The sequence below is a fragment of the Felis catus genome, chromosome A2 (assembly GCF_018350175.1).
Source record: "Felis catus isolate Fca126 chromosome A2, F.catus_Fca126_mat1.0, whole genome shotgun sequence".
Classification (NCBI taxonomy): Eukaryota; Metazoa; Chordata; class Mammalia; order Carnivora; family Felidae; genus Felis; species Felis catus.
This window is the reverse complement of record NC_058369.1, coordinates 119,380,984-119,403,981: the sequence shown is the minus strand read 5'-3', so window position 1 is coordinate 119,403,981 and position 22,998 is coordinate 119,380,984. Positions and strand designations below refer to the sequence as shown.

At 42.0% G+C, this 22,998-nt stretch overlaps 2 protein-coding genes and 1 long non-coding RNA gene across 5 annotated transcripts in view; 2 read left to right on the top strand and 1 right to left on the bottom strand.

Moving 5' to 3' along the window:
* Positions 1-390: 390 nt before the first annotated feature.
* On the top strand, positions 391-3,990 carry LOC123383985 (cytochrome c oxidase assembly protein COX14-like). Its single transcript, XM_045052635.1, has 2 exons — positions 391-475; positions 3,806-3,990. The coding sequence occupies exons 1-2, from the start codon at positions 391-393 to the stop codon at positions 3,988-3,990; spliced, it is 270 nt and encodes an 89-aa protein (XP_044908570.1).
* Positions 3,991-8,620: 4,630 nt separating this feature from the next.
* Positions 8,621-17,474, bottom strand: LOC123383916. Of its 2 annotated transcripts, XR_006594308.1 has the most exons (5): positions 17,133-17,474; positions 15,942-16,116; positions 12,910-12,979; positions 9,129-9,219; positions 8,621-8,975 (listed from the first exon to the last, which is right to left on the bottom strand). It is a non-coding gene; the product is annotated as an uncharacterized LOC123383916 (long non-coding RNA). The 2 variants fall into 2 exon arrangements; XR_006594307.1 differs by lacking the exon at positions 9,129-9,219.
* An 852-nt stretch (positions 17,475-18,326) lies between these two features.
* Positions 18,327-22,998, top strand: part of HIBADH (3-hydroxyisobutyrate dehydrogenase) — a 115,814-nt gene continuing 111,142 nt past the window's right edge. The window contains exon 1 of one of the 2 annotated variants that reach the window (XM_045052531.1): positions 18,327-18,577. In XM_045052531.1, coding sequence (XP_044908466.1) covers positions 18,487-18,577 — 91 coding nt within the window. In that variant the 5' untranslated portion in view covers positions 18,327-18,486. The remainder of the gene's footprint in view (positions 18,578-22,998) is intronic. The other variant, XM_003982884.5, reaches the window with a different exon arrangement.

Below are 22,998 nucleotides of genomic sequence, written 5' to 3'. Positions count from 1 at the left end.
CCCTGTTATTCTCCAGGAATTGTAAAAACACCCAAAAAGAGAGAACTAGTCCGGAGGAAGGGCCGGGTCTCTACTGGTAGTAGATGTTTGCTGCTTTTGTCTTTCTCGGCACTGCTGTCTTTCCTCTTCGGGTACTATTTCCCCATTTCCTCTGGAGGAAATTTCCATTTCCCTCACTTCTCACAGTTCTGGACGGCCACCTACACTCCTCCATCATAGAAGTTGGCATGTGGTATAGGTCTAGTTGGTTATACTATCCCATCCTCCTGACCATACACTCGTCCATGGTAGGCATACGCCCATGGCGGGCCAATTCATATAAATTGGGATCACTTCGATGACGTTGCCCAAATACAAAAGTCCTCAGTTTTGTTCAGTTTCTTCTGGAAGATGATAAAGAATGGAGTTTTTCCACTGGGGTCTAATATAGACCAGAACCTAGCAGCCTATGTGGATATACAGTGGACAGTGAAAGGTAGAAAGACACAAGTAAGGACATATAAATTATAAAAAGGGCACGAGATTTCCCAGGCCCTGGACTGGTATTCAAATATTTACTTACATCACAGGTAAATCTGAGACAGGGAGGCTCCCCGTGACATATAGATGACAGGGTCTAAAAACCAGTGGTCAACAAGTAGAAGTGGCTGGGATGGATGAAACAGGAAAGGCCTGTTATGTCACTTTTAGGCAGGCAGCATGCCAACAGGCTTGCTCTTGCTCGCATGGATGGAATTTCCTGTGCTGAAGGGAAGTATGTCTGCAAGGGGAGAGGGATGCTAGGTTTTTAGAGGAGATGTAGGCTGGTTCACGGTCAAGTTTTGCAAGGCTGGGAGCAAGCTGGGGGATGGGATGGGTGTATGGAGGGGTACTGAGGCAGCTGTGATACCTGTGTTTCAATAGTGCCACCATGTGGCTGTGACACCAGCAACAGCCTAGCCTGAGCCCAATATGCCACCTTGATCAACCAGCTGAATTTCTAGTTTTCTCTTCTGGAGGTCTCTAAGTAGGGCTAACCATCCAGTCCCCGAGGTATGGATTTCTTGTGGTAGGAGATGGAGAATGGTTAGAGAGCAGGCATTACGGAGAAGAAAGATATTTTCACAATATCCTAGAAGTATTATTTGGATAACAAACGTAGATGGGTCCTCATTTTGATCCCTAGGTCAGAGAAGTGGAGGTCATAGGGAGTGGTGTACTGGAGTTGACTTGTGCCAATTTGCAAGGGCTGATTGTTACATTTGCAATAATTCTGCAAGCCAGTTGTTAAGCAAAGCTGCAACGAACAATTGATGACATGGGTCAGATCTAATGACAATAGATTTATTAGGAAAAGAGTAGATTGAGATGCAACTCCATTTGCCAAATCATAGTCCAACCGTAACCATAGGTTGGCTGCAGATACAAAAATTTAGCAAAACTCAACAAAAGCATTCTCTATGAACCCATTGGCTATGTGGAAGTTACAATAAAAGTTTTTGTTATTTATGATTTTATTATTTATAAATTGTGTGCCATGCATCCTTTATATTATACACATTTATAATAAACATATTTATACGTACTTTTTTTACCCCTGAAGAGTTGGCTGTTAAATATTTACTAGCACACCACTGCTCATAGGTTATATGTTTATAATGGATTGCTAATAATAACAAAACATAAATAATGCATCATTTCATTCCACTCGCCCACTTAGTTCCACACTAATATGACTTCATCCCGAATCATACACTATCAATGCTACAACAAGGTCAGGCTGTTACTAATGCTTAAAAGGAATACTCATTCAGTTATTTCCTTGAATGTTTTGATAGTCAAGTAGATTCCTACAACGTCTATGGTAATACTTTATTTTTTTAAGTTTATTTATTTATTTTGAGAGAGAAAGAGAGTGAGAGAGCAGGGAAAGGGCAGAGGGAAAGGGAGACAGAGAGAATCCCAAGCAGGCTCTGCACTGTCAGTGCAGAGCCCGACGGGGGGCTCAAACTCACAAACCACGAGATCGTGACCTGAGCCACAGTTGGACACTTAACCGACTGAACCACCCAGGTGCTCCTGTGGTAATACTTTAAAACAATTGTGAAATGCTAAGTGCTTAATATTTCCAAAAGATGACATTTTATTCCCACCCATATAGTTCCATTTTACGTGACTACACAAGTGGTTAGATCTCACCACGGGCTACTTGCTCGTGGAAAAAGTAGACAGGTGAATCCTTGTCCATGATAACAACCAACGCAATTATTTTGAGGCTCTAAAAAAAATCAGAAGGATTAGGGAGCAGCTTCCCATTCGAATGGCAAACTGCACTGTTTGATCTGGATGCAATTCACATGATAGTAAAGGAATAAAAATCAAAAAAGGAAATAAAATGACAAGAAGGAAGAGAGTAGGATGAGACTCACCAACGGATGACAGTTTTGTTTTGTTTTGTTTTGTTTTGTTAATTTATGGAAATCAGAAAAGAGATGGAACAATGTGATGGATTAAACAGAGGGAAGGAAGCCACAACCCAGATACAATCAGTGGCAGGAGGAGTAAATCTGTCTAGTGGAATCTCAGAGACGTTCTGGAGTTCGAAACTTGGAGTCAAACTGTCAAGTGAGCAATAAAATAAGATAAAGATATTCAAGGTCTCAGAGCTCCCTTTCATGAGAAGTTACTCATTGTACCTGAGAAAACACAAAGAGGGAAATCAGAAAGAAAATGACCTGGAATACAGAAAACATGGAACTACCCAGTCTTTAGTCAACAGAAATCCCAAATGACTGCTAATGCTGCACGTCTAGAAATATGTTTTTCCAAATTAGAGCAACTATTCAGTGGAAACTAAATATATATATATATATATATATATATATATATATATATATATATAAAATGTAATTAAAAAGGAATAAATTCTATGCTACACATAGAATAAATAAGGTGTTGGAAGATATTTGGATGTGGTGAAGAAGGCATGTTCCATTTCACAAAGGAAAAAAAAATAGAAAGCAAGGCAATTAGAAACTCCAGGAAAACAAACAAAACTCACATAAAGCCACAGTCTGTTAATCAATCTAAAATATAGTATAATTTTGAGCAACTGGAGTGGTATAAGGAAAAAAAATCTATTTGACTATGATATAAAAAATGCATGCATTTTTTATTTTAATGGAAGAGGATAAGGAAAAACAATCCATTTGACTATGATGTTTAAAAAGTGTATGCATCCTATCAACGATAGCCGAAGTATGGAAAGAGCCCGAATGTCCATCGGCTGATGAATGGGTAAAGAAGATGTGGTATACATATATACAATGGAATATTACACGGTGATCAAAAAGAACGAAATCTTGCCATTTGCAACAATGTGGATGGAACTAGAGTATATTACGCCAAGTGAAATTAGGCAGTCAGAGAAAGACAAATATCATATGACTCCACACATATGTGGAATTTAAGAAACAAAACAGATGAATATAGGGCAAGGGAAGCAAAAAATAATATAAAAACAGAGAGGGAGACAAACCCTCAGAGACTCTTAAATACAGAGAACAAACTGAAGGTTGCTGGTGGGGTGTTGGGTGGGGAGACGGGCTAAATGGGTGAGGGGCATTAAGGAGGGCACTGTTGGGAAGAGCTCTGGGTGTTACATGTAAGTGATGAATCACTAAATTCTATTCCTGAAATCATTATTACACGATATGTTAACTAACTCGAATTTATACACATACATGTATGTATCTGGCTCAGTGGAGTGGATCTGTGCTGTGTTGGGCACATGGTGCCCACTCTCATGTCCAGAGCTGAGTCCTAGGTGGGGACAACATATCAACTGCCAAGCAACCTGCTGACATTGGCTACAAGACCTTCTTTACCTCCATGATGCTCTTCGCTGTACATGGGGACTACTTGTGCAGTACCCAAGCCTACCACTATCTCCAGTGGCACTGCTCCCAATGCCAGGCTGCAGAAGAACAGGAGACCTCAGGAGTCCTGTAGAACTGGGGGGCTACTTTCCTTGAGCAGAGGGGCCTGAGGCATGCTGTGGAATGATCTCACCTGCAATCATTTCCAAGTCAAGAGAACCAGGGCCTTAATACTGCTGAGAAAAAGTACCCATGTTTTCTCTAGTACTGCCAGTTAGGGGAGGCTGTTGAATCCCAACAAGAATGGGAGGATGAGGCACATCTACAGACATTAAATATTCTGCCATGTAAAAAACAAGTGTATGCATCTTTTATTTGAATGGCTACTGCCAAAGCCCTTGTAAAGGGGTTCTACCAATTTGACAATAACCATTACATTCTAAAATGTATATACTTTCTGACCCACTTATTATATTTCTAGAAATTTATCCTCACATGTGTACTCACATCTTTTTCAAATATGTCAATTTAAGGATGTTCATTTCACCATTATTCACAGTGGCAAAAAATTAGAATTAGTTAAATGAATTGTGGTGCATCCATACAATAGAATATCATGCAGCCTTTAAAAAGAATGAGCTAGGGGCACCTGGGTGGCTCAGTCGGTTGGGCGTCCAACTTTGGCTCAGGTCGTGATCTCATAGTTTGAGGGTTGGAGCCCTACTTTGGGCTCTGTGCTGACGGCTCAGAGCCTGGAGCCTGCTTCAGATTCTGTGCGTGTGTCTCTCTCTGCCACTCCCCTGCTCACATTCTGTCTGTCTCTCTCTCAAAATAAATAAACATTTAAAACATTTTTTTAAAGAATGAGATAAATCTGTACATGTGATTTGAAATGATCTCCGTGAAATGTACCCAAAGTACAAAAAGCAAGATGTTAGAACAATGTGTATATCGAGCTTGTGTTTGAATGGAAGCAAGAACATATACATATACATGTGTGAAATGAGTCCATGGTTGACTCTAGAGAGGTGGACGATACCTGAAATGAGATGGACATTCGCTTTGATTGTCCTTTCATGCTGCTTGAATTTTACCATACGCTTGTAAACATTTTTTTTTAATTTTTTAATGTTTATTTATTTTTTAAACAGAGAGAGACAGAGCACGAACAGGGGAGGGTCAGAGAGAGAGGGAGACACAGAATCAGAAGCAGGCTCCAGGCTCCAAGCTGTCAGCACAGAGCCCGACGCGGGACTCGAACTCACAGACCGTGAGATCATGACCTGAGCGAAGTCGGACGCTCAACTGACTGAGCCACCCAGGCGCCCCGCTTGTAAACATTTTTGTAAAGCTTCAAAATACTTTTAAAGTGAGTGGTGCCACCTCTATTAAGAAGATGGCCTATTTTTTTAAATTCTCTTTTTCTTTTTATTAATTTTTTTAACGTTTATTTGTTTTTGAGAGGGAGAGAGAGAGAGACTGAGTGTGAGCGGAGGGAGGGACGGGGGGGGGGGGGGGGGGGAGACACAGAATCTGAAGCAGGCTTCAGGCTCTTGAGCTGTCAGCACAGAGCTTGACGCAGGGCTCAAAGTCATGAAACGTGAGATCATGACCTGAGCCAAAGTCAGACGCTTAACCGACTGAGCCATCCAGGCGCCCCAAGAAGATGGCCTATTAAAAAAAAGAAGAAGATGGCCGAAATCTGAAATATTCTAGCACTTGGTTCATGGATCCTTCGTCATCGGTGTAGGGTAGGGGGAAATCGACTTGGACCTGGATTTAAAATGCCTTACAAGCATGAGCTACAAGTATAAGGGCTCTGTAGGAAAGGAAACCATTTGGTGGTCTATGCTATTTCACCGTATTTTGCAGGTACATGGTTCAGGTGCATCTTGCAGGTGCATGGTCGAGTGTCGAGTGCCAAGCATGAGCGGGAACAGATGACAGATAAATTTTCTTTATCAGCAGCCCCATCACGCCTGAGATAGGCCCACAGAAAAAAAGATGGTTTATGATTAAATTGTATGACACTATCCCTAGCAGGCTTAGGGGACAGGAAAAGGAATAAGAGCTCCCTGGGAATCACTGACTTATCTTTTGGTCAAGAGTATCCTTTATTTGTCTGACTAATGAAAGAAGTTATGTTGCATATGGGACTATTAGATTCCCTAATGAGTCAAATTAGTTCTCTTGAAAGGGTCCCAGTGGCCCTCTCCGTTTGCATCCTGGCACAGCAGAAAGGCCTGGATCCAAGCTTTGTCTGCTGGGACATATAACTGGCTAGAGTTGTATGGGAGGACTTCCTTTCTCCCAGATCACACTGCTGTCAGAGTTTTTCCAGAGCTTTGCCAAGCACGGACAGATGTAGGAACAGTTGGCTATATGTTATGGGAATACTGTCCACGGAAGTCAGCCTCTGTGATACTCAGAACGGTTGCTTAGATATGTGTCAAACACTGTAGAGACTTTAGACTCTGCCTGGTACCAAAGAAGTTGGAACAGTGGGAAGGGCGAGGCCCCCAAAACTGGCATGACCCTGGCTTTCTAAGACAATACTCACCTCAGTGACCAGCCTCAGGCTTTCTTCCCTGATGTGTCTTTGCCATGGTCTGGGGCATCTGGAGAGCATTTGCCAGACTTGGCTCTGGAGTTTTAAGCAGTTGATTCAGCTGTGCACCAGGAGGGGTACCCTGGGCACACAGCGGCATTTGGGACCAATCGCCTCTGATCAAAACCATCAGTGGGCTTTAATTCAATCAGGTTCCTGCTTGCTTTCCCATCTTTGGTTTTCTTTCTCATTCACTGTCTGGCTGCAGAAACTTTGGACTTGACAATATATCTGGGAGCTGCAGATTCAGACTCTTGGCTCTCCCTCAAGGACTTTGCCTTAAACGTGTTCTACCAGATCTCCTTTATTTGTGCTTCCTTAGGTATTCAAAAAAGAGTTAATTCCGCAGACCAAATGCTATCCTTTGGAAAGTATCCTTACAAGGTTAGCCCTTGGTGAGTGCCTGGGATCTTGGATTTGGGAAGGGTTCCCACCATCCTAACTTATAAGAATGGCTCACTGAACCTAAAGTGCTTGTACTGATGATGTGGTTAATGCTGAGCACCTGCTTTCCTTCTGGAGTCTAGAATTTTGTCCTAGGTAGTGGATGCCTATGTGACCAGCCTCCAGTAAAAACTTTGGGCACTGAGTCTCTAACGACCTTCCCTGGTAGACAACATTTTACATATGTAATCAGAACTCATTGTTGGGGAATTAAGTGTATCCCATGTGACTCCGTTGGGGGATGATTCTTAGAAACTTGCATGTGGTTTCCTCTGGATTTTGCCCATGTACCTTTTACCTTCACTGCTTTTGCTTTGTATCTTTTTGCTGTAATGAATGTCTTAAGAAATACCATTTTTTGAAGTTTATTTGTTTGAGAGAGAGAGAGACAGCATGAGTGGGGGAGGGCCAAAGAGAGAGGGAAAGAGATAATCGTAAGCAAGCTCTGAGCTGCCAGCGCAAAGCCTGATGAGGGGCTCAAACTCACAGAACTGCAAGATCATGACTTGAGCCGAAACCAAGAATTGGACGCTTAACTGACTGAGCCACTGAGGTGCACCAGAATACCATTCTTGATACAGCTGCAGTCAGGAATCATTTTAGGGACAAAATGTTCACAAATAGAGGAGTAAAAAAGTATGGAAGGAGTTATTAAGAAGGATTTTCATTTTTCAACCCTAGAAAATGCAAGTTGTTTGTGTATTTTTATGGACAGGATAGATTAGCTATAGCACTGAATATTTTTTAAGGAACAAATATTCAAAAATATACTAAACAAAGCCCTATGAGGCCTCATCAGTTTTTCTGTCTCACAGAAAAGCAAGGTTTAGGGGCACCTGGGTGGCTCAGTCGGTTGAGCATCCAACACTAGATTTTAGCTCAGGTCCTGATCACATGGTTTGTGGGTTCGAGCCCTGCATAGGGCTCTGTGTTGGCAGCATGGAGCCTGCTTGGGATTCTCTCTCTCTCTCTATCTGTTCCTCCTCTGCTCACAGTCCTCTCTCTCTCTCAATAATAAATAAAGATTAATTTTTTTAAATAAATAAACATTAAAAAAAAGCAGGGTTTAATTTGTTAATGGGAAGGTGACCTGATTTTTTTGAGACAGAAAGTGAGCATGGACTTTAAAATCAGATTGCTTGGTTTTTGAGTCCAGTGTGATCTTAGGCAAATTAATGACCTCTTTATGCTCTGATCATCTCATCTTAAAATGTAAATAATAATTATAATTACTTCCTAGGGTTGTTGAAAGGAAAACCTGAATTAATCCATGTAAAGAACTTACAGTGCCTGGCATATGGTACACATTCAAAAAATTACAGATGTTATTATTACTGTTATAAGATATAATTACTGTTTTCTTAGAAAGTGAATTCATGGGATGTTCTACATACTTCAGGGCTATCACGATATGCCCTGATAACTAGTAAAGGAGATAAAATAAAAAAATCCAGGAGTTTAGCTATAAAACAAACAAACCTGAAGGATAGCTTGAAGGCTCACAAAACTGCAGTGTGACCAGTTTGAAGTTATTATCACATCTTAAGAATGTGTCAGTCAATGGGGCGCTTGGGTGGCTCAGTCGGTCACCAATGATCTCATGGTCTGTGAGTTTAAGCCCTGCATCGGGCTCTGTGATGACAGCTCAGGGCCTGGAGCCTGGAGCCTGCTCAGATTCTGTGTCTCCCTCTCTCTCTGCCCCTTCCCCACTTGCACACTGTCTCTCTTTCTCTAAAAAAGAAAAAAAAAAGAAAGAAAAGGAAAGAAAAAAAACGTAAAACATTAAAAAGAAAAAAAAGAATGTGTCAGTTGTTCATCTGTGGGAGGATACAGGGTTAGGGTCAGGAAAAGGAAGCCTTACCTTCTGCCTTTGACCTATTTTTGCTCCCAGCTGCAGCGCCATTTCAGATGTAAAGATAAAGATAAGAGATTTGGGGGTTTTATTTTACTCCTGTCACTCCAGTTTCCAAGGTAAAAGGATCATCGGTATACACTTACCTCACCTGTTTCCTCTTGTTTTGATTTTATGCTCAGGAAGCCATCTTCTATATTCCCATCAGGTCTCCCTCGGGGGAGAGAACGAGTTTACCACATGAACTTTACAATTTTCTGCCAAGTCACTGAAACAACTTCTGATGACTTAGCTTTCCGTGTAGCTTGGTTGTAGGGGGATGGAATGTGCTAATTATGCCTGCGTGGGTGTTGCTGTTTTAATTTACCTAGTAAATTAATCAATGTGCATTCTGGTGTCAGCTTCGGTCTCTTGTGGTTTTTGGCCAACTTGTCCCAGGGTGTCAGGGCCTGGAACTCCTAGGAAGGGAGAAAGTGAAATTTCTAAGGCGTGGAAGCAGCTGCTCTTTTCCATGATGATACCACACGTGCACTGTTCCGTTTTCAGACTCATGCCTTATTTACAGATGTTTCCAAGGAACATATAAAGAAGGACAATGGCTTTATTAATCAAGGGACAACTTCCTGCTGCAAAAAACGATTTCCGGGTATAGGGACTTAAATGTACAGTCTAGGTAAGAGGTTCAGGGCTATCCATGTAATCCGGGTCCATAAGAACAGAGGCCCAGGTTCCATCAGAGATGCAGGTTTTTTTCCATCACTCCCTGAGTATTATCTTCAACCACATGGTTCGAACTCAATACATGGGGGAATTAGAAAGAAAATGTCCAGGGCAAGGCAGTCCAACTTAATGAAAGATTTAGAAGTGGCACACAGCACTTCAGCTCATAGCCTGTTAGCCCAAATTTAGTCACATAGCCATGTTTAGTTGCAAACGAGACTGGGAAGTTCTGTTCATTGTCATGCTCTGTGACCAAGAATATATAAAACACCTTGATTTCTTTGAATAATTTGTCTGAACCTGTAAATGATCCCCATGAAGGGTGTCCCCTAACCTTAACACATGTACATTCTCAGGCACACTAGGGATATGTGCTTCCAGTTTTTAAAAATTAGCTCCAATGGGGCACCTGGGTGGCTCAGTTGGTTGAGCATCTGACTCTTGGTTTCGGCTCAGGTCATGATCTCACGGCTTCGTGGGTTCGAGCCCCGTGTCGGGCTCTGTGCTGGCAGCAGAGTCTGCTTGGGATTCTCTCCCTCTCCCTCTGCCCACTTTCCCACTCTCACTGTCTTTATCTCTCTCAAAATAAAAGAATAAAAAAAAAAATTAGCTCCAAGTTGTTCCTTTTATAGAACTCTTTTAAATTATAAAATATACCCACAAGAGTGTATGATATATACATGTTTAATAATGGCATTATTATTATTATTTTTAATGTTTATTTTTTTTGAGAGAGAGATACAGAGTGTGAGTGGGGGAGGGGCAGAGAGAGAGAGGGAGACAGAGAATCTGAAGCAGGCTCCAGGCTCTTGAGCTGTCAGCACAGAGCCCAACGCGGGGCTTGAATTCACAAGCTGTGAGATCATGACCTGAGCCGAAGTCAGACGCTTAACTGACTGAGCCACCCAGGTGCCCCAATGACACTATTATTTAAAGAAGAATAAAACGATTGCTCGTATCTATCACAAGCTTAAGAAACAGAACTTCACTGAGGCACCTGGGTGGTTCAGTCGACGAAGTGTCCAGCTTTGGCTCAGGTCATGATCTCACGGTTGCTGTGTTCAAGTCCCAAGTCAGGCTTTGTGTTGACAGTGGACAGCTCCTGACTTGTTCTTTCTCTCGCTCTCAAAATAAATAAATAAACTTGTAAAAAAGAGACAGAATTTGGCTAATAGCTTTGTAGGTTGCCATGTGCCTCTTCCCAATCATCCTGCCTCCCCTTCCTCCTGTTCAGAGGTAACCTCTACACCAAAATTGGTGTTAATCAGTCTCTTACTTTAACATTGTTTTACTACACGTGTATATAATCATACAAAGAAATACTTTTTGTTCTGCCTGTTCTGAGCTCTATTTTTTCTATTGGGGTGCCTGGGTGGCTCAGTCGGTTAAGTGTTGGACTCTTGATCTCAGCTCAGGTCTTGATCTCAGGGTCATGAGTTCAAGCCCTGTGTTGGGATTCACACTGGGCATGAAGCCTACCTAAAAAGAAAAAAAAAAAGGTATTTTTTCTTTTGCGACTCACTCAACATTGTTTTTGAGGGTCATGCATGTTAGTGAGAACAGTGATTTGCATTCATTCTCACTGCTAAAATGACATTCCTTTTTATGCATATACCACTATGTATTTCCCTGTTCTGTTGGATATTTGGATTGTTTCCAGGTTTTTGCCACTGGAACAATAATATGATTTTTCCTGCATAGGATTCCTGATGAACATATAGATGCATTTCACTAAACTGAATATTTAAGAGAGGAATTACTGAGTTTAGGCAACTTTACTGGGTAATGCCAAAGAATTTTCCAATGTTGTTGACCTAATTTACACTCCTTCTACCTGTGGTAAGAAAGTTCCAGTTCCTCCACCTCTTCATTGTGATTTTAATATACATCTCATGATTATTAATGCCTGTTTTTTTATCTTTTACTTCTTTTTCTATTGGTTGTTTATGTGTTTCATGTTGATTTGTAGGATTTAAAAAATTTATTGTGGTGGGGTACCTGGGTTGGCTCAGTTGGTGTTGCATGTGACTCTTGATCTTGGGTCTGTGAGTTTGAGCCCCACATTGGGTGTGGAGATTACTTAAAAATAAAAACTTTTAAAAATATATTTATATTTTGGATACTGATCCTTTGATCGTTTTATGTGTTGCAAACATCTTTTCCCAGTGGCTTGTTTCTTTATTTTTTGCTATATTTTGATGAGCAGATGTTCTTAATTATAATGCTATTGAATGTATTAATACATTTTTTATTGTTTGTGTTTTTGTGACTTGTTAAAAAAATTCCTCCTGTGGTGCCTGGGTGGTTCAGTTGGTTGAACATCGGACTTTGGCTAGGCCATGATCTCGTGGTTCATGAGCTTGAGCCCTGCCTGCGTCAGGCTTGCTGCTGTCAGTGCAGAGCCCATTTTGGATCCTCTGCCCCCACCCCCACCCCGCCGCCCCTTCCCTGTTCGTGCTCTCTCTCTCTTTAAAAAATAAGTAAACATTCCAGGGCGCCTGGGTGGCTCAGTCGGTTGAGCTTCTGACTTCAGCTCAGGTCATGATCTCATGGTTCGTGAGTTCGAGCCCGCGTCATGCTCTGTGCTGACAGCTCAGAGCTGGAGCCTGCTTCAGATTCTGTGTCTCCCTCTCTCTCTGCCCCACCCCCCACTCATATTTTGTCTCTCTCAAAAATAAATAAACATTAAAAAAAGTTAAAAAAAAATAAAAAATAAGTAGACATTCGAAAAAAGAGAAAAAAAATTTTCCTTATTCCAAAGATACTCTTCCATATTTTCTTCAAATAGCTTTAAAGTTTTTCTTTCCATACATAACTCTTTTATTCATCTGGAATTGATTTTTGTGGATGGTGAGGTTGGAAAGGTAAAGAAAATCAGAGAGAAGAAAAAAACATCCTTAATCCTACTTTTTTCCTATGCATATATGTATATACTTAATATAACACAAAATTGCAAAACATTGCAAGAACAGTTTTGAATCTTGATTTTTTTTTTCACTTAACATTATATAAGGGGAATTTTCCTGTACTAGTAAACATTTTTAGGAAACAACATTTTAAATGTTTTCATAGGGGTGCCTCGGTGTTTCAGTCAGTTAAATGTCCAGGTCGTGATCTCGCGGTTTGTGGGTTTGGGCCTCATGTCAGGCTCTGTGCTGACAGTGGGGAGCCTGCTTGGAATTCTCTGTCACCTTCTCTCTCTGCCCCTCCCCTGCTCGCACTCTCTCAAAAATAAATAAGCATTTAAAGAAATAAATACATAAGTAAATGTTTTCATAAACGTGTATGTATCTATAAGTTAGCATTCGGTTTGTCTGTGAGTGACCCAAACCACAAAATAACAATGAGTTAACAAGACAGAAGTTAAATTCTCTTGGTTTCTACTATGCTTATGTCCCAATAGCCAGAACTTATAGTGCCAAACCTACCTGCAACAGACGCTGGGAAATTCAGTTTTTATGCTAGTTAGCCACGTCTCCAGCTAGAAATTCTATTACCCTGGAAGAAAGGAAGAGCAGATATTGGGGGAGAGGGCTCTACAGTCTATAGGTAACAGAATATGTTTAGTCTAGTCCTTCCTTTTTGTATACTTTTATTGTCCCTCCTTTTATTATTTTTTTATTTTTTTTTCAACGTTTATTTATTTTGGGGACAGAGAGAGACAGAGCATGAACGGGGGAGGGGCAGAGAGAGAGGGAGACACAGAATCGGAAACAGGCTCCAGGCTCTGAGCCCTCAGCCCAGAGCCCGACGCGGGGTTCGAACTCACGGACCGCGAGATCGTGACCTGGCTGAAGTCGGACGCTTAACCGACTGCGCCACCCAGGCGCCCCTGTCCCTCCTTTTATAAATAACACTTCTATGAACATATCCTTCTATGATTATTTCTTTCTGGTAGATTTCTAGCGTTACAACCTATGGATCAGAAAGCATGCTTTTTTTAAGTGCTTCTTAAAAAAAATTGGAACAATGGATAAATATAGTCTCAATATATGCTTGACCAAAAGTTATACTTTTGATCTGAATGGGCACCCAGAATGTTACCTATGTCAAGATTCATTTCCCTAAGGGATGAGTACTTAGGGCAGAAAGTCATTGAGTAGACTGGGGCTTCTGCTCAACCCATGGTCATTTTCGTATCATCGGGTACTAGAAAACAGGAACCATAAGCGAACAAGAATTGGCAACTAGTTTGTCCCTCTGATTAGAACTGTAATCAATTCTTTTTTTATATAAAAAAAATTTTAAATTTAATGTTTATTGATTTTGAGAGAGAGACAGACAGACAGACAGACAGAGTGTGAGCAGGGGAGGGACAGAAAGGGAGGGAGACACAGAATTGGAAGCAGGCTCCAGGCTCTGAGCTGTCAGCACAGATCCCTACGCGGGGCTCGAACCCACCAACTGTGAGATCGTGACCCGAGCTGAAGTTCCAGTTCCATCCATGTTGCTACAAAAGGCCATATTTCATTCTTTCTCATTGCCATGTAGTACTCCATTGTGTATATAAACCACCATTTCTTTATCCATTCATCAGTTGATGGACATTTAGGCTCTCTCCATAATTTGGCCATTGTTGAGAGTGCTGCTATAAACATTGGGGTACAAGTGCCCCTATGTCCCTATGCATCCCTTGGGTAAATTCCTAGTAGTGCCATTGCTGGGCCATAGGGTATTTCTGTTTTTAATTTTTTGAGGAACCTCCACACTGTTTTCCAGAGTGGCTGCACCAATTTGCATTCCCACCAACAGTGCAGGAGGGTTCCCGTTTTTCCACATCCTCTCCAGCATCTATAGTCTCCTGATATGTTCATTTTTAGCCCGTAATTTCCAAATATGTGTTTCTAACTTGGATTCTTCAACTGGCCAATTGCCCCTGGACATATCTATCTCAAACTCAACATGACCCCGTTCCCCACATGGGGCAATGACACTTTCATTTATTCAGTCACCCAAGCCAAAAACCTAGGGCTCTCCCTAGAATATTTTTCTTTCAAGCGTGCTTCAACTTCCGGAAGTAATTGGCAACAACAGTTTGCCTCCCAGGTATATTTCATACCTGTCTTTTTTTCCTCTATGCCCACTGTCACTGCCAGCATGATCAGTTCCTAAGCATCTTTTATGGCTTTTGTTTTACTATGGCTATGGCTCTCAGTATTCACTGCGCAGCAGAATCATTTGAAGAAATTAAAAACAAATTCAAATGCTCTATGACTTACTCCAGAAAATGCTTGTGGACAAGAACTGAGCTTTGGTATTCTGAAAACAGTTTAACATGCATTTGGGATTGCAAACCACTGATTTATACTCTTTACAGGTGAACTGGGCCAGATGTAGAAATCATCTGGGCCAGATGTAGAAATATCAGAGTGATTGAAGGCTACCAAAATTATGTCATGGGCCTCTCTGGTAATTATATCTTTAAACAGAAACCAAACAAACAAAGCAGAGCCTGACTTCCCCTGACACTGCCCTGGCAAAGGAATAGAGGGTGCATGGTCTTTGTCAATGCCAGGTAAGGGTAGAAGTGTAGGTTCCCTCTTCTGCCCATGTAGACATTGAGGTGGGGGTCCTCATTATTGGTGCGCTAGGCTCCCACTAGGAGCTACAACTCCCCACTAGGCTTCCACTGATACTTCCTTAGATGGGAGGGGTAAGAGGGCCTCATTACTGCTCCCTATGTGGCCTCCACTGGTGTTATAGTGGGGATGCTTGGCCTCCTTACAGGAGACAGTGGCGAAAGTCCTGACTCTTGACTCTCAGTTAGGCTTCTCCTCTGACTGCATCTCAACAGGGAGGAGGAGGGGTGTCTCATTACTGTCAGGTAGGGGTGGAAATCCAGGTTCCCTATGTAGTCTCCAATGGCACTGTGAGCAACGGGATGGGGACACATGTGTGGAGGGGTACTTGTTATAATTCAGCAGTGGGGATAGAAGTCCTGGCTCTCGACTTGGCCATCTCCGACACCACACCAGTGGGATTGAGGTACAGGGGTACTGGGGTATTAGGATGTTGGGGTGTTTCATTATAGCCTATAGAGTGTGCAAGTCTAGGCTCCTTGCTTGGCCTTTGTAGGAATGGGGGGGGTCATAGGTTTTGACTGTTGCTGTTTATCTACAGCAGAGTAGTTATTTTCTAATGTCTTGGTAGGCTGTCCTTTTCTCATCCTCTGCCTAAAGGGGGTAGCCTTTTACTGGGGCAGTTCTGTCTGCGTCTCTTGGCATTTTTGGGTTTCTAGGTTTTTGCTCGTTTGCTTGTTTGTTTTTTAAGTAGACTCCACACAAAGTGTAGAGCCGACTACAGGGCTTGAACTTACAACCCTGAGACCAGCACCTGAGCTGAGATCAAGAGTTGGGACGCTTCACCAACTGAGCCACCCAGGTGCCCCAGGGTTCTAGTTTTTGGCTTCTCTAGTACACAGTATGGGAGTATAAGGCTAAACAAACACCCAGGAACTTACCTCTGTGTTCCTCTTTGGGTCCTGAGGTCCCTAGCTAGTATGCTGTTTTTCCTCTACTTTTCAGAGTTTCTTTAATTTGTTTTATATATAATGTCCAGAGTTTTTAGTTGTGCTTTTTTGGAGGGATAGAGAAAAGTAGACTTACTCCATCTTCCCAGAAGCAGAAGCGAAGAGCCTGTAATGTATTGAAACACAACTTCAAACAAAACTGCTTGGCAGAGATCTAGGGAGAAGTTGCAATGCACTTCAAACAAAGATATCAGGAAGGCAATCAAATAAAGCCAGCCAAAGGCAGTAACAGCCTTTGCAAATACAGTAATATCTGCAAGCACCTCCAGAGGGTAATTACTTAAAAATCATAATGCTTATCATAAACATCTATGAAAATCTTAGAGCCTTAATTTGTGAATCAGTATCGGGCTTCTGGGAGGAGATATTGAACTACATGATGTAGGGATATGGAGAAACTGTGACTTATCTCCTGGTTCTGGTTAAGGAAAAAAGAGTCAAATATTTTCAATGCACTCATTCCATTTTCAAAGCCATCACATTAGTTTTTTCTTTTTTTTTTTTTAAAGAAAGCACAAATTAAAAAGACCTCATGCCCAGCTTTAGTTCTGCCTGCTCTTTTTTTCTGAGCCCCTTCCCCCTTTCTCCCTTTTGAGTCCTAGTAAACTGTTGTTCATAGGAGGCAACCTTGTGTCAAGAAATACTCATTTTCAAGAAAAGATCCCTATAAACAACCTAGAGAAACAAAAACAGTAGCTCACAATAAAAATGACAAAAACAATCTGATTGGATATAAAATCTCAAGAGGACTGGGATATAAACTTTAGGAGCTGGAGATGAATTGATAGGTTGTCCTGTGTTGCAAATAGCTCTGCTATGTAGGCTGACATAGTTGAAAGGCAGAACACATTTCAGCAGTTAATTATAGAAATCCGTAGGGCTATGTTTATTGGTTGCAGGAGGTTTATCCCAGCTAAAACCTAAATAAACTGCAAAGAGAGGATGTGGTAGGACATGCTCCAGAAACCAATAAATAGATTTGGGTGAGAACCCAAATCTAGGAGACTGTCCCAGTAGCTGGAATGATTTTTCCCCCTTGCTTCCTCCCTTCTTCCTTTTGGTTGGTGTAGGGTGGAGGGTTGGGGTGGAGAGACAGCCAAAGAAGGGAAATTGTTTTCTTACCAGTTACAAATCTGAACCTTGCACTCTGTTCCAGGTTCTGGAAATATTGCTAGCATGCCCAGAAACATGACAGAATCTGCTTGGAAATTATTCAGTTCCTTTCCTTGCTGTAGGCACTTCCAACTCTTTGCTTTGGAGTGAAGCAAAAACGAAGGTCAAAGTCAAATCTGTTGATTCTGCTACTTAGATTAAAAGGTTGCCTGAGCACAATCTGGGCAAATGATTAAGTAGAAAGAATTTAGGGAGGGGGTGGACACCCTGGGATTTCTATTCTCCTAGCCACTCCTCACTGTTTTTCTTCCTGTACTACCTTTCCAGCAAAGGTTGCAAGTCTTCCTTTGCATGTCTCACAAGCCTTCGCTGGGGTCAGTGGAGATGGAAAGCCCTGCAATTATTGCCAAAGGGTCCCAAGATTCAAATATGTACACCAAACACCGGCAGAAGAGTGAAGAAATACCTCTCTTTGACCCAAACACATTTAGACAACTTTCTGGATTTTCATTTATCCTTAGATTTTGCTTATGAAATGCAGAATTTTCAAACATTAGAGAAATACGTATCAGAGAGTACAAGTTGCCAGTAATTCTACCCTTCAAAGAGAACAAGGTTCCCAACTTGTTTTCCTACTCTTTTTCAAATTTATGGAGAAACTGTTGTGTTAAGTAAAATCATATTAATTTAAAAGTTACTACATTTATGGTAGATTTCTGTTGTTCCTCAACGAACAGATGCTCAAAATACAAATACTAACATCAGGAGATCCGCAAATTACTGAAGTTAAACATGGGTCCCTATACTTTAAGAAAAGCTAGGAATTTCTGCTCTTGCCTAAAAATTGCAGCAGCTGCGAACTAAAATTTCGTCTCGGTCTCGGTGGAAGCAACACACGCCGTTACACCCTCCGAGGGGCGGTTCTGCGAGGTCAAGAGCTCGTTGGAGGCTGCAGTGAGCGGCAGTCACCGCCTCTCACACACCCGCTGCGTTTTGATAAACAAGGAGACTCGCGCCCGCTGTCTGTAGAGGAAGGAGGAGCTAGGGGGCGGGGCCAGGCCCTTGATGTGGGTGGGGCTCGAAAAGCCTTCCTATTGGTGGTTAGCGAAGAGAGGGGACCCGAGAATCTGATTGGCCTGGCCCCCTGTTCATAAGCGGATTGACGACCCCTGGCTCGCCGGGCCGCGCCTCTCGGCGTCGCGCTCCTCCCCTCGCGGGTGGGTGCCGACCCCGAACTGCAGAGCGCGTGCGCGCGCGGCCCCACGCCGCGGCGGATCCCGCCCGCTCCGCCGCGCACACTCGCAATCAGTGGGCGAGCCGGGAGCCGCGGAGGTCACCGCGGGGAGGCGGGGGGCCGGGCAGCATGGCAGCCTCCTTACGGCTCCGTGGAGCCGCCTCCGGCCTCCGGTTTTGGAGCCGCCGGCAGCGTCCGGCAGTGGCCAGCCTTGCAGTGGGTAAGGACCTCGCGCCTTCTCCCCCAGTCCCTCCTCTGGCTGCCCGCTTCTCGCTCCCTGACGGCAGAAGAGGTGTTGTTCACGGGAGGCGCTGCGGTTGGATCCGGGCTTAAACCCCCAATTTTGGCAGGTCCCAAGGCCTGGCCTCTTCTGCGGCTACCTCTCGCACAGCTAGTGCTTCGTCCCCACTACCCCCGCCCGGGATCCAGATGAATGGCGTTCAGCGTCTTTTTTTCGAGACTTAAGGGGTGGGAAGAGGTGGGGGTAAGGGAGGAGAATTTGGCTCCGGGGCGTGCTTTTTGGAGTTAGGAATCCGAGGACAATTGGAGGGCCCAACCCCAAGGGCGACCGGCCATCTACCCCTGCGACTCCTGGACTTACAGCTCCCGTTGACCTTTCAACTCCCCCCCCCCCCGCCCCCCCAGGGTGCACCCTGGCAGGCGAACCTTTGGCATCGGGGCTTGATTTTTGTTTAACCACCTTAATCGCGTAGGATGGTCTTACACAAGTGGTTGTGTATACAAACCAGGTGACAAGTCCAGTAAAGTTTTAAGTCACTTTTGATTAGCAAGGCGGGCCGCCCCCGCCGCCGTTTCTTTGCACTTCTGTCAAATTATTAACGAAGACCCTTTCAGCGTCCTCAAAATTTTGGCCTGAAGCTATTCTGTTCCTTCCCCCGCATACCATTTTAAGATATGACAGCTAATCATCGGCTTAGGAAGAGGCAGGTTTTAGATCCTCAGAGAACTAATCTTTGTCAGTTTTCTGGTGAAGAGCTGGAATGAATTAGGGCATCGCAGCAGGATTTGGAAAGTAGTTCTTGATTCTTCTTCATTCTTCCTCATTCCTGCATTTCTACTACACAGTTCTACTAATTGAAAAATTGGTTGATTTGTGGCGATACTGCCATTGTAATAAATAGTGGCAGTAATAGTTCTTTCAATTCATGCTTTCAGTAAGAGTTTGAGAGTTTTAACAATGCATTGTTGAGCAGTTTCATACCCTGGATTTTTTTTTTTTTAAAGCCTTGGTATTAATTTTTTCTGATCACTTAAAACTGTAGCAGGCTGGGAACTTAGTTCTTAATAGCTCCCCTTCCTCCCGCTGGGTAAAACCTAAGAACAGTGAATTTCCTATCTGGCTTGAGACAGGCAGGCTCCATGTGATTCAAGAGAACAGATGTCTGATACAGAATCACGGTAACAAGATACAAACTCACAGAATCTGCTAAACTTGAGTGGAACCACTGTTTGAGCTAACATGTATGTACTGAGCTACAAAAAAAAAATGCCTCCCACTTTGGAGATACTTAAAAAGTATATATATTAGTCACTTCTCCACAGTACTAAATGTAGCACCAGTTTTCACATGAATGTGCTATTCTTTCAGTTTTGATTAGCCAGGGAAGACATATGTGCTGTTTAGTGGTTTTACAAGGTGTTCTAATGATATTTTAATGAACCTTTGATGTACCCTTTAGAGTTATGAAAGTTCTTTCAAAAGGGCCGGAGGCCTAAAACTGTCATACTTGCCTCTAAACTCGATGGGTCTACTTCACAATGCTGGCTAGGCATATAATCTTGTTCTTTAGGTTCTTTGACCCAAAGGTGTATGAATATAGATTGATGATAAATTTTAAATATTTCATTTTTTGGTGATTACTTAAAACTTCAACAATTGTTTTTACTCAGTGGAATTGTTTTAAATGTTTCTGTTAACTTTACTAAATTTACTTTTATGTTAATTTTTTTTTGAAATTGAAGTCTTAAAAAAATTTTTTTTAAAGTTTTACGTGCAAATTTAGAGTCTAGGGACATAAAGAAAAAGAACATGTTCAAATAGTAACATTATTTAGTGTTCTGAATTATGTGGGATATTTGTTTCCATATTATGTTTAGGATGGTTATATCATGGATGATACCATTGGAAAGATCCATACAATTTATTTACTAAAAAAAAGAAAAAAAAAAGACCTAAATGTTCCCGATTAATAGCATATCTTAATTTTAAAATGTTTAAAGCATCAAAAAGGAAAAATAAAAGAAATATTAAGCCGTACATATATTACTATTTTATCACCATTTATTAAAAAGTTTTGCTTTGGGGGGCACCTGGGTGGCTCAGTTAAGCGTCTGACTTGTGCTCAGGTCATGATCTCGCGGTTTGTTAGTTCGAGCCCCACGTTGGGCTCTGTGCTGACAGCTCAGAGCCTGGAGCCTGCTTCGGATTCTGTGTCTCCCTCTCTCTGCCCCGCCCCTGCTCACGGTGTGTCTCTCTCTGTCTCTCAGTAATAAATAAACGTTAAAAAAAATTAAAAAAAAACCTTCCAATTATAGGTCCTTTGTATTTATTGTGACTCATCAGCATGTACATGGAAAAATAATTTGTATCAGGTCATCTTTTTTTTTTTTTTTCAACGTTTATTTATTTTTGGGACAGAGAGAGACAGAGCATGAACGGGGGAGGGGCAGAGAGAGAAGGAGACACAGAATCGGAAACAGGCTCCAGGCTCCGAGCCATCAGCCCAGAGCCCGACGCGGGGCTCGAACTCACGGACCGCGAGATCGTGACCTGGCTGAAGTCGGACGCTTAACCGACTGCGCCACCCAGGCGCCCCAGTATCAGGTCATCTTAAAATGACCACCTAACTAACCAAAGGTGGAATGGGAAAATTAACCAGCATCATGTGCAGAAATGGGAATAAGTTTTTAAAATTACTGGCTCTTTTTTTGTATGTATGAAAACTATTTTCGGTTTTCAATTTCAAAATATTCTCTATTTTCAAAGGAACACATACTATAAATGAAATATGTGGCATTTTCCCCTTAAACCTCTAGGGTTGTACACGACACTCTGAAAAGCAACGTGTTGTCCTTGGACCGAAAGTTGACCTTAGGCTGGTGAGATTACATAGGGAGGATATGTATTTCTAAAATGTCTTGACTGAAATGATAAAGGTCTTTGTAGAGTAAGTCACCACCCTTAGTTTGGTAATAGAATTAAAGCAAATAAAATAGTTCTGACATAATATCATGTGATAGAGTAGGATACAAAGTCGTGTATACCTTATAATCTCACAATATAATGAGGAATTGCACTTAAAAGACTGGAAGGGCTGTGCAAAATGCTAATAGTGGTTATTTCTGTGTAGTGAGGTAAGCTCTTCCCCTTACCATGATACTTTTCATATTTTCCAGTTTTCTTCAATTTTTGCATTTTGAAATTTAGAGTAGCCTGGTTTTTGGTAGTATTGAATGTTACCAAGACATGGATAGCTTTGCCCCTGTCTCACTGGAGAAAAAGAACATAACTTATAAATTTATATCTGTGGATTTAGAAACTAATGTTGCCAACTTTTGTAGCTGGTTTCTTTATCATTCAACCAATGTCACCTGTGTATCATGTTGACTGATTTTCTGCCAGCCCGATTATAGCTTTGGTCTAATTCTGCTGTTTCTACACATTGATGTGTGTGGCTTATTTAAAGGAAGATATATTATTTAAGTTTGAAAGCTTTTAGGGTAATAATTCTATTATACTTATTTGAATTTCTACCTTTTTGGGAGCATATTCTTTTTTTAAAAAAAAATGTTTATTTCTTTTGAGAGAGAGAGAGAGAGCACACACACATACACACACACACACACACGTGTGAGCGGGCATGGATCAGAAAGTGAGGGAGAGAGAGAATCCCAAACAGGCTCTGTGCTGTCAGCGCAGAGCCCGATACAGGGCTTGATCCCATGAACCGTGAGCTCATGACCTGAGTTGAAATTAAGAATCAGGTGCTTAACCAACTGAGCTATCCAAGCACCCCGGAAGCATATATAAATATTGTCTGAGCACTCCTGATGCTTCATCTTAACTAAGAGCTTCTTTCTTTAGATAGAGAGCATCCCCTAAAATACTCTCTATCCCTTTTTCTAACACTCTGGCTCTCCTTACCTGCTAGGCAAAATGGGAATTTGGCCTAGGACTTGTACCCCAGTGCTGCTGCTTGACTGCTGGATAGTGAAAGTAACAAATACTTATCGACTCTCATGTGCCAGTCACCATTTGACGCTTTACATGTATTATCTCAAGCAGTCCTTAAGTATCTTCAGGTAACCTGAACTAGTTACTCTTGTTGATAAAACTTAATGGTTAGAGAAGTTAAGTAACTTGTCAGTTCAAGGGCACACATCTAAGAAGTGACCTTGCCTAGATAGGAACCTAGGTCTTCTGAATTCAGAGTTCTTAAATAGGATCAGTAAATACTCTCTTCTCTTTTGACATTAACTCATATAATTATACTCTCCTTTTCTGTCTTTGCTCCAAGCAAAGGTGAAATGAAGAGAACAACTGAGGCCATAGCTGGGCCTCAACTTGAACAACTTACATCAACACTCTACTTCAGCTCATCTAAAATATCATTGCTAGAA

Coding starts and splice junctions, on each gene's coding strand:
- LOC123383985 (XM_045052635.1), top strand. CDS start 391: ATGATAAAGAATGGAGTTTTTCCACTGGGGTCTAATATAGACCAGAAC. Junction 476..3,805: donor TATACAGTGGACAGTGAAAG/GTAGAAAGACAC, acceptor GCTGAGTCCTAG/GTGGGGACAACATATCAACT.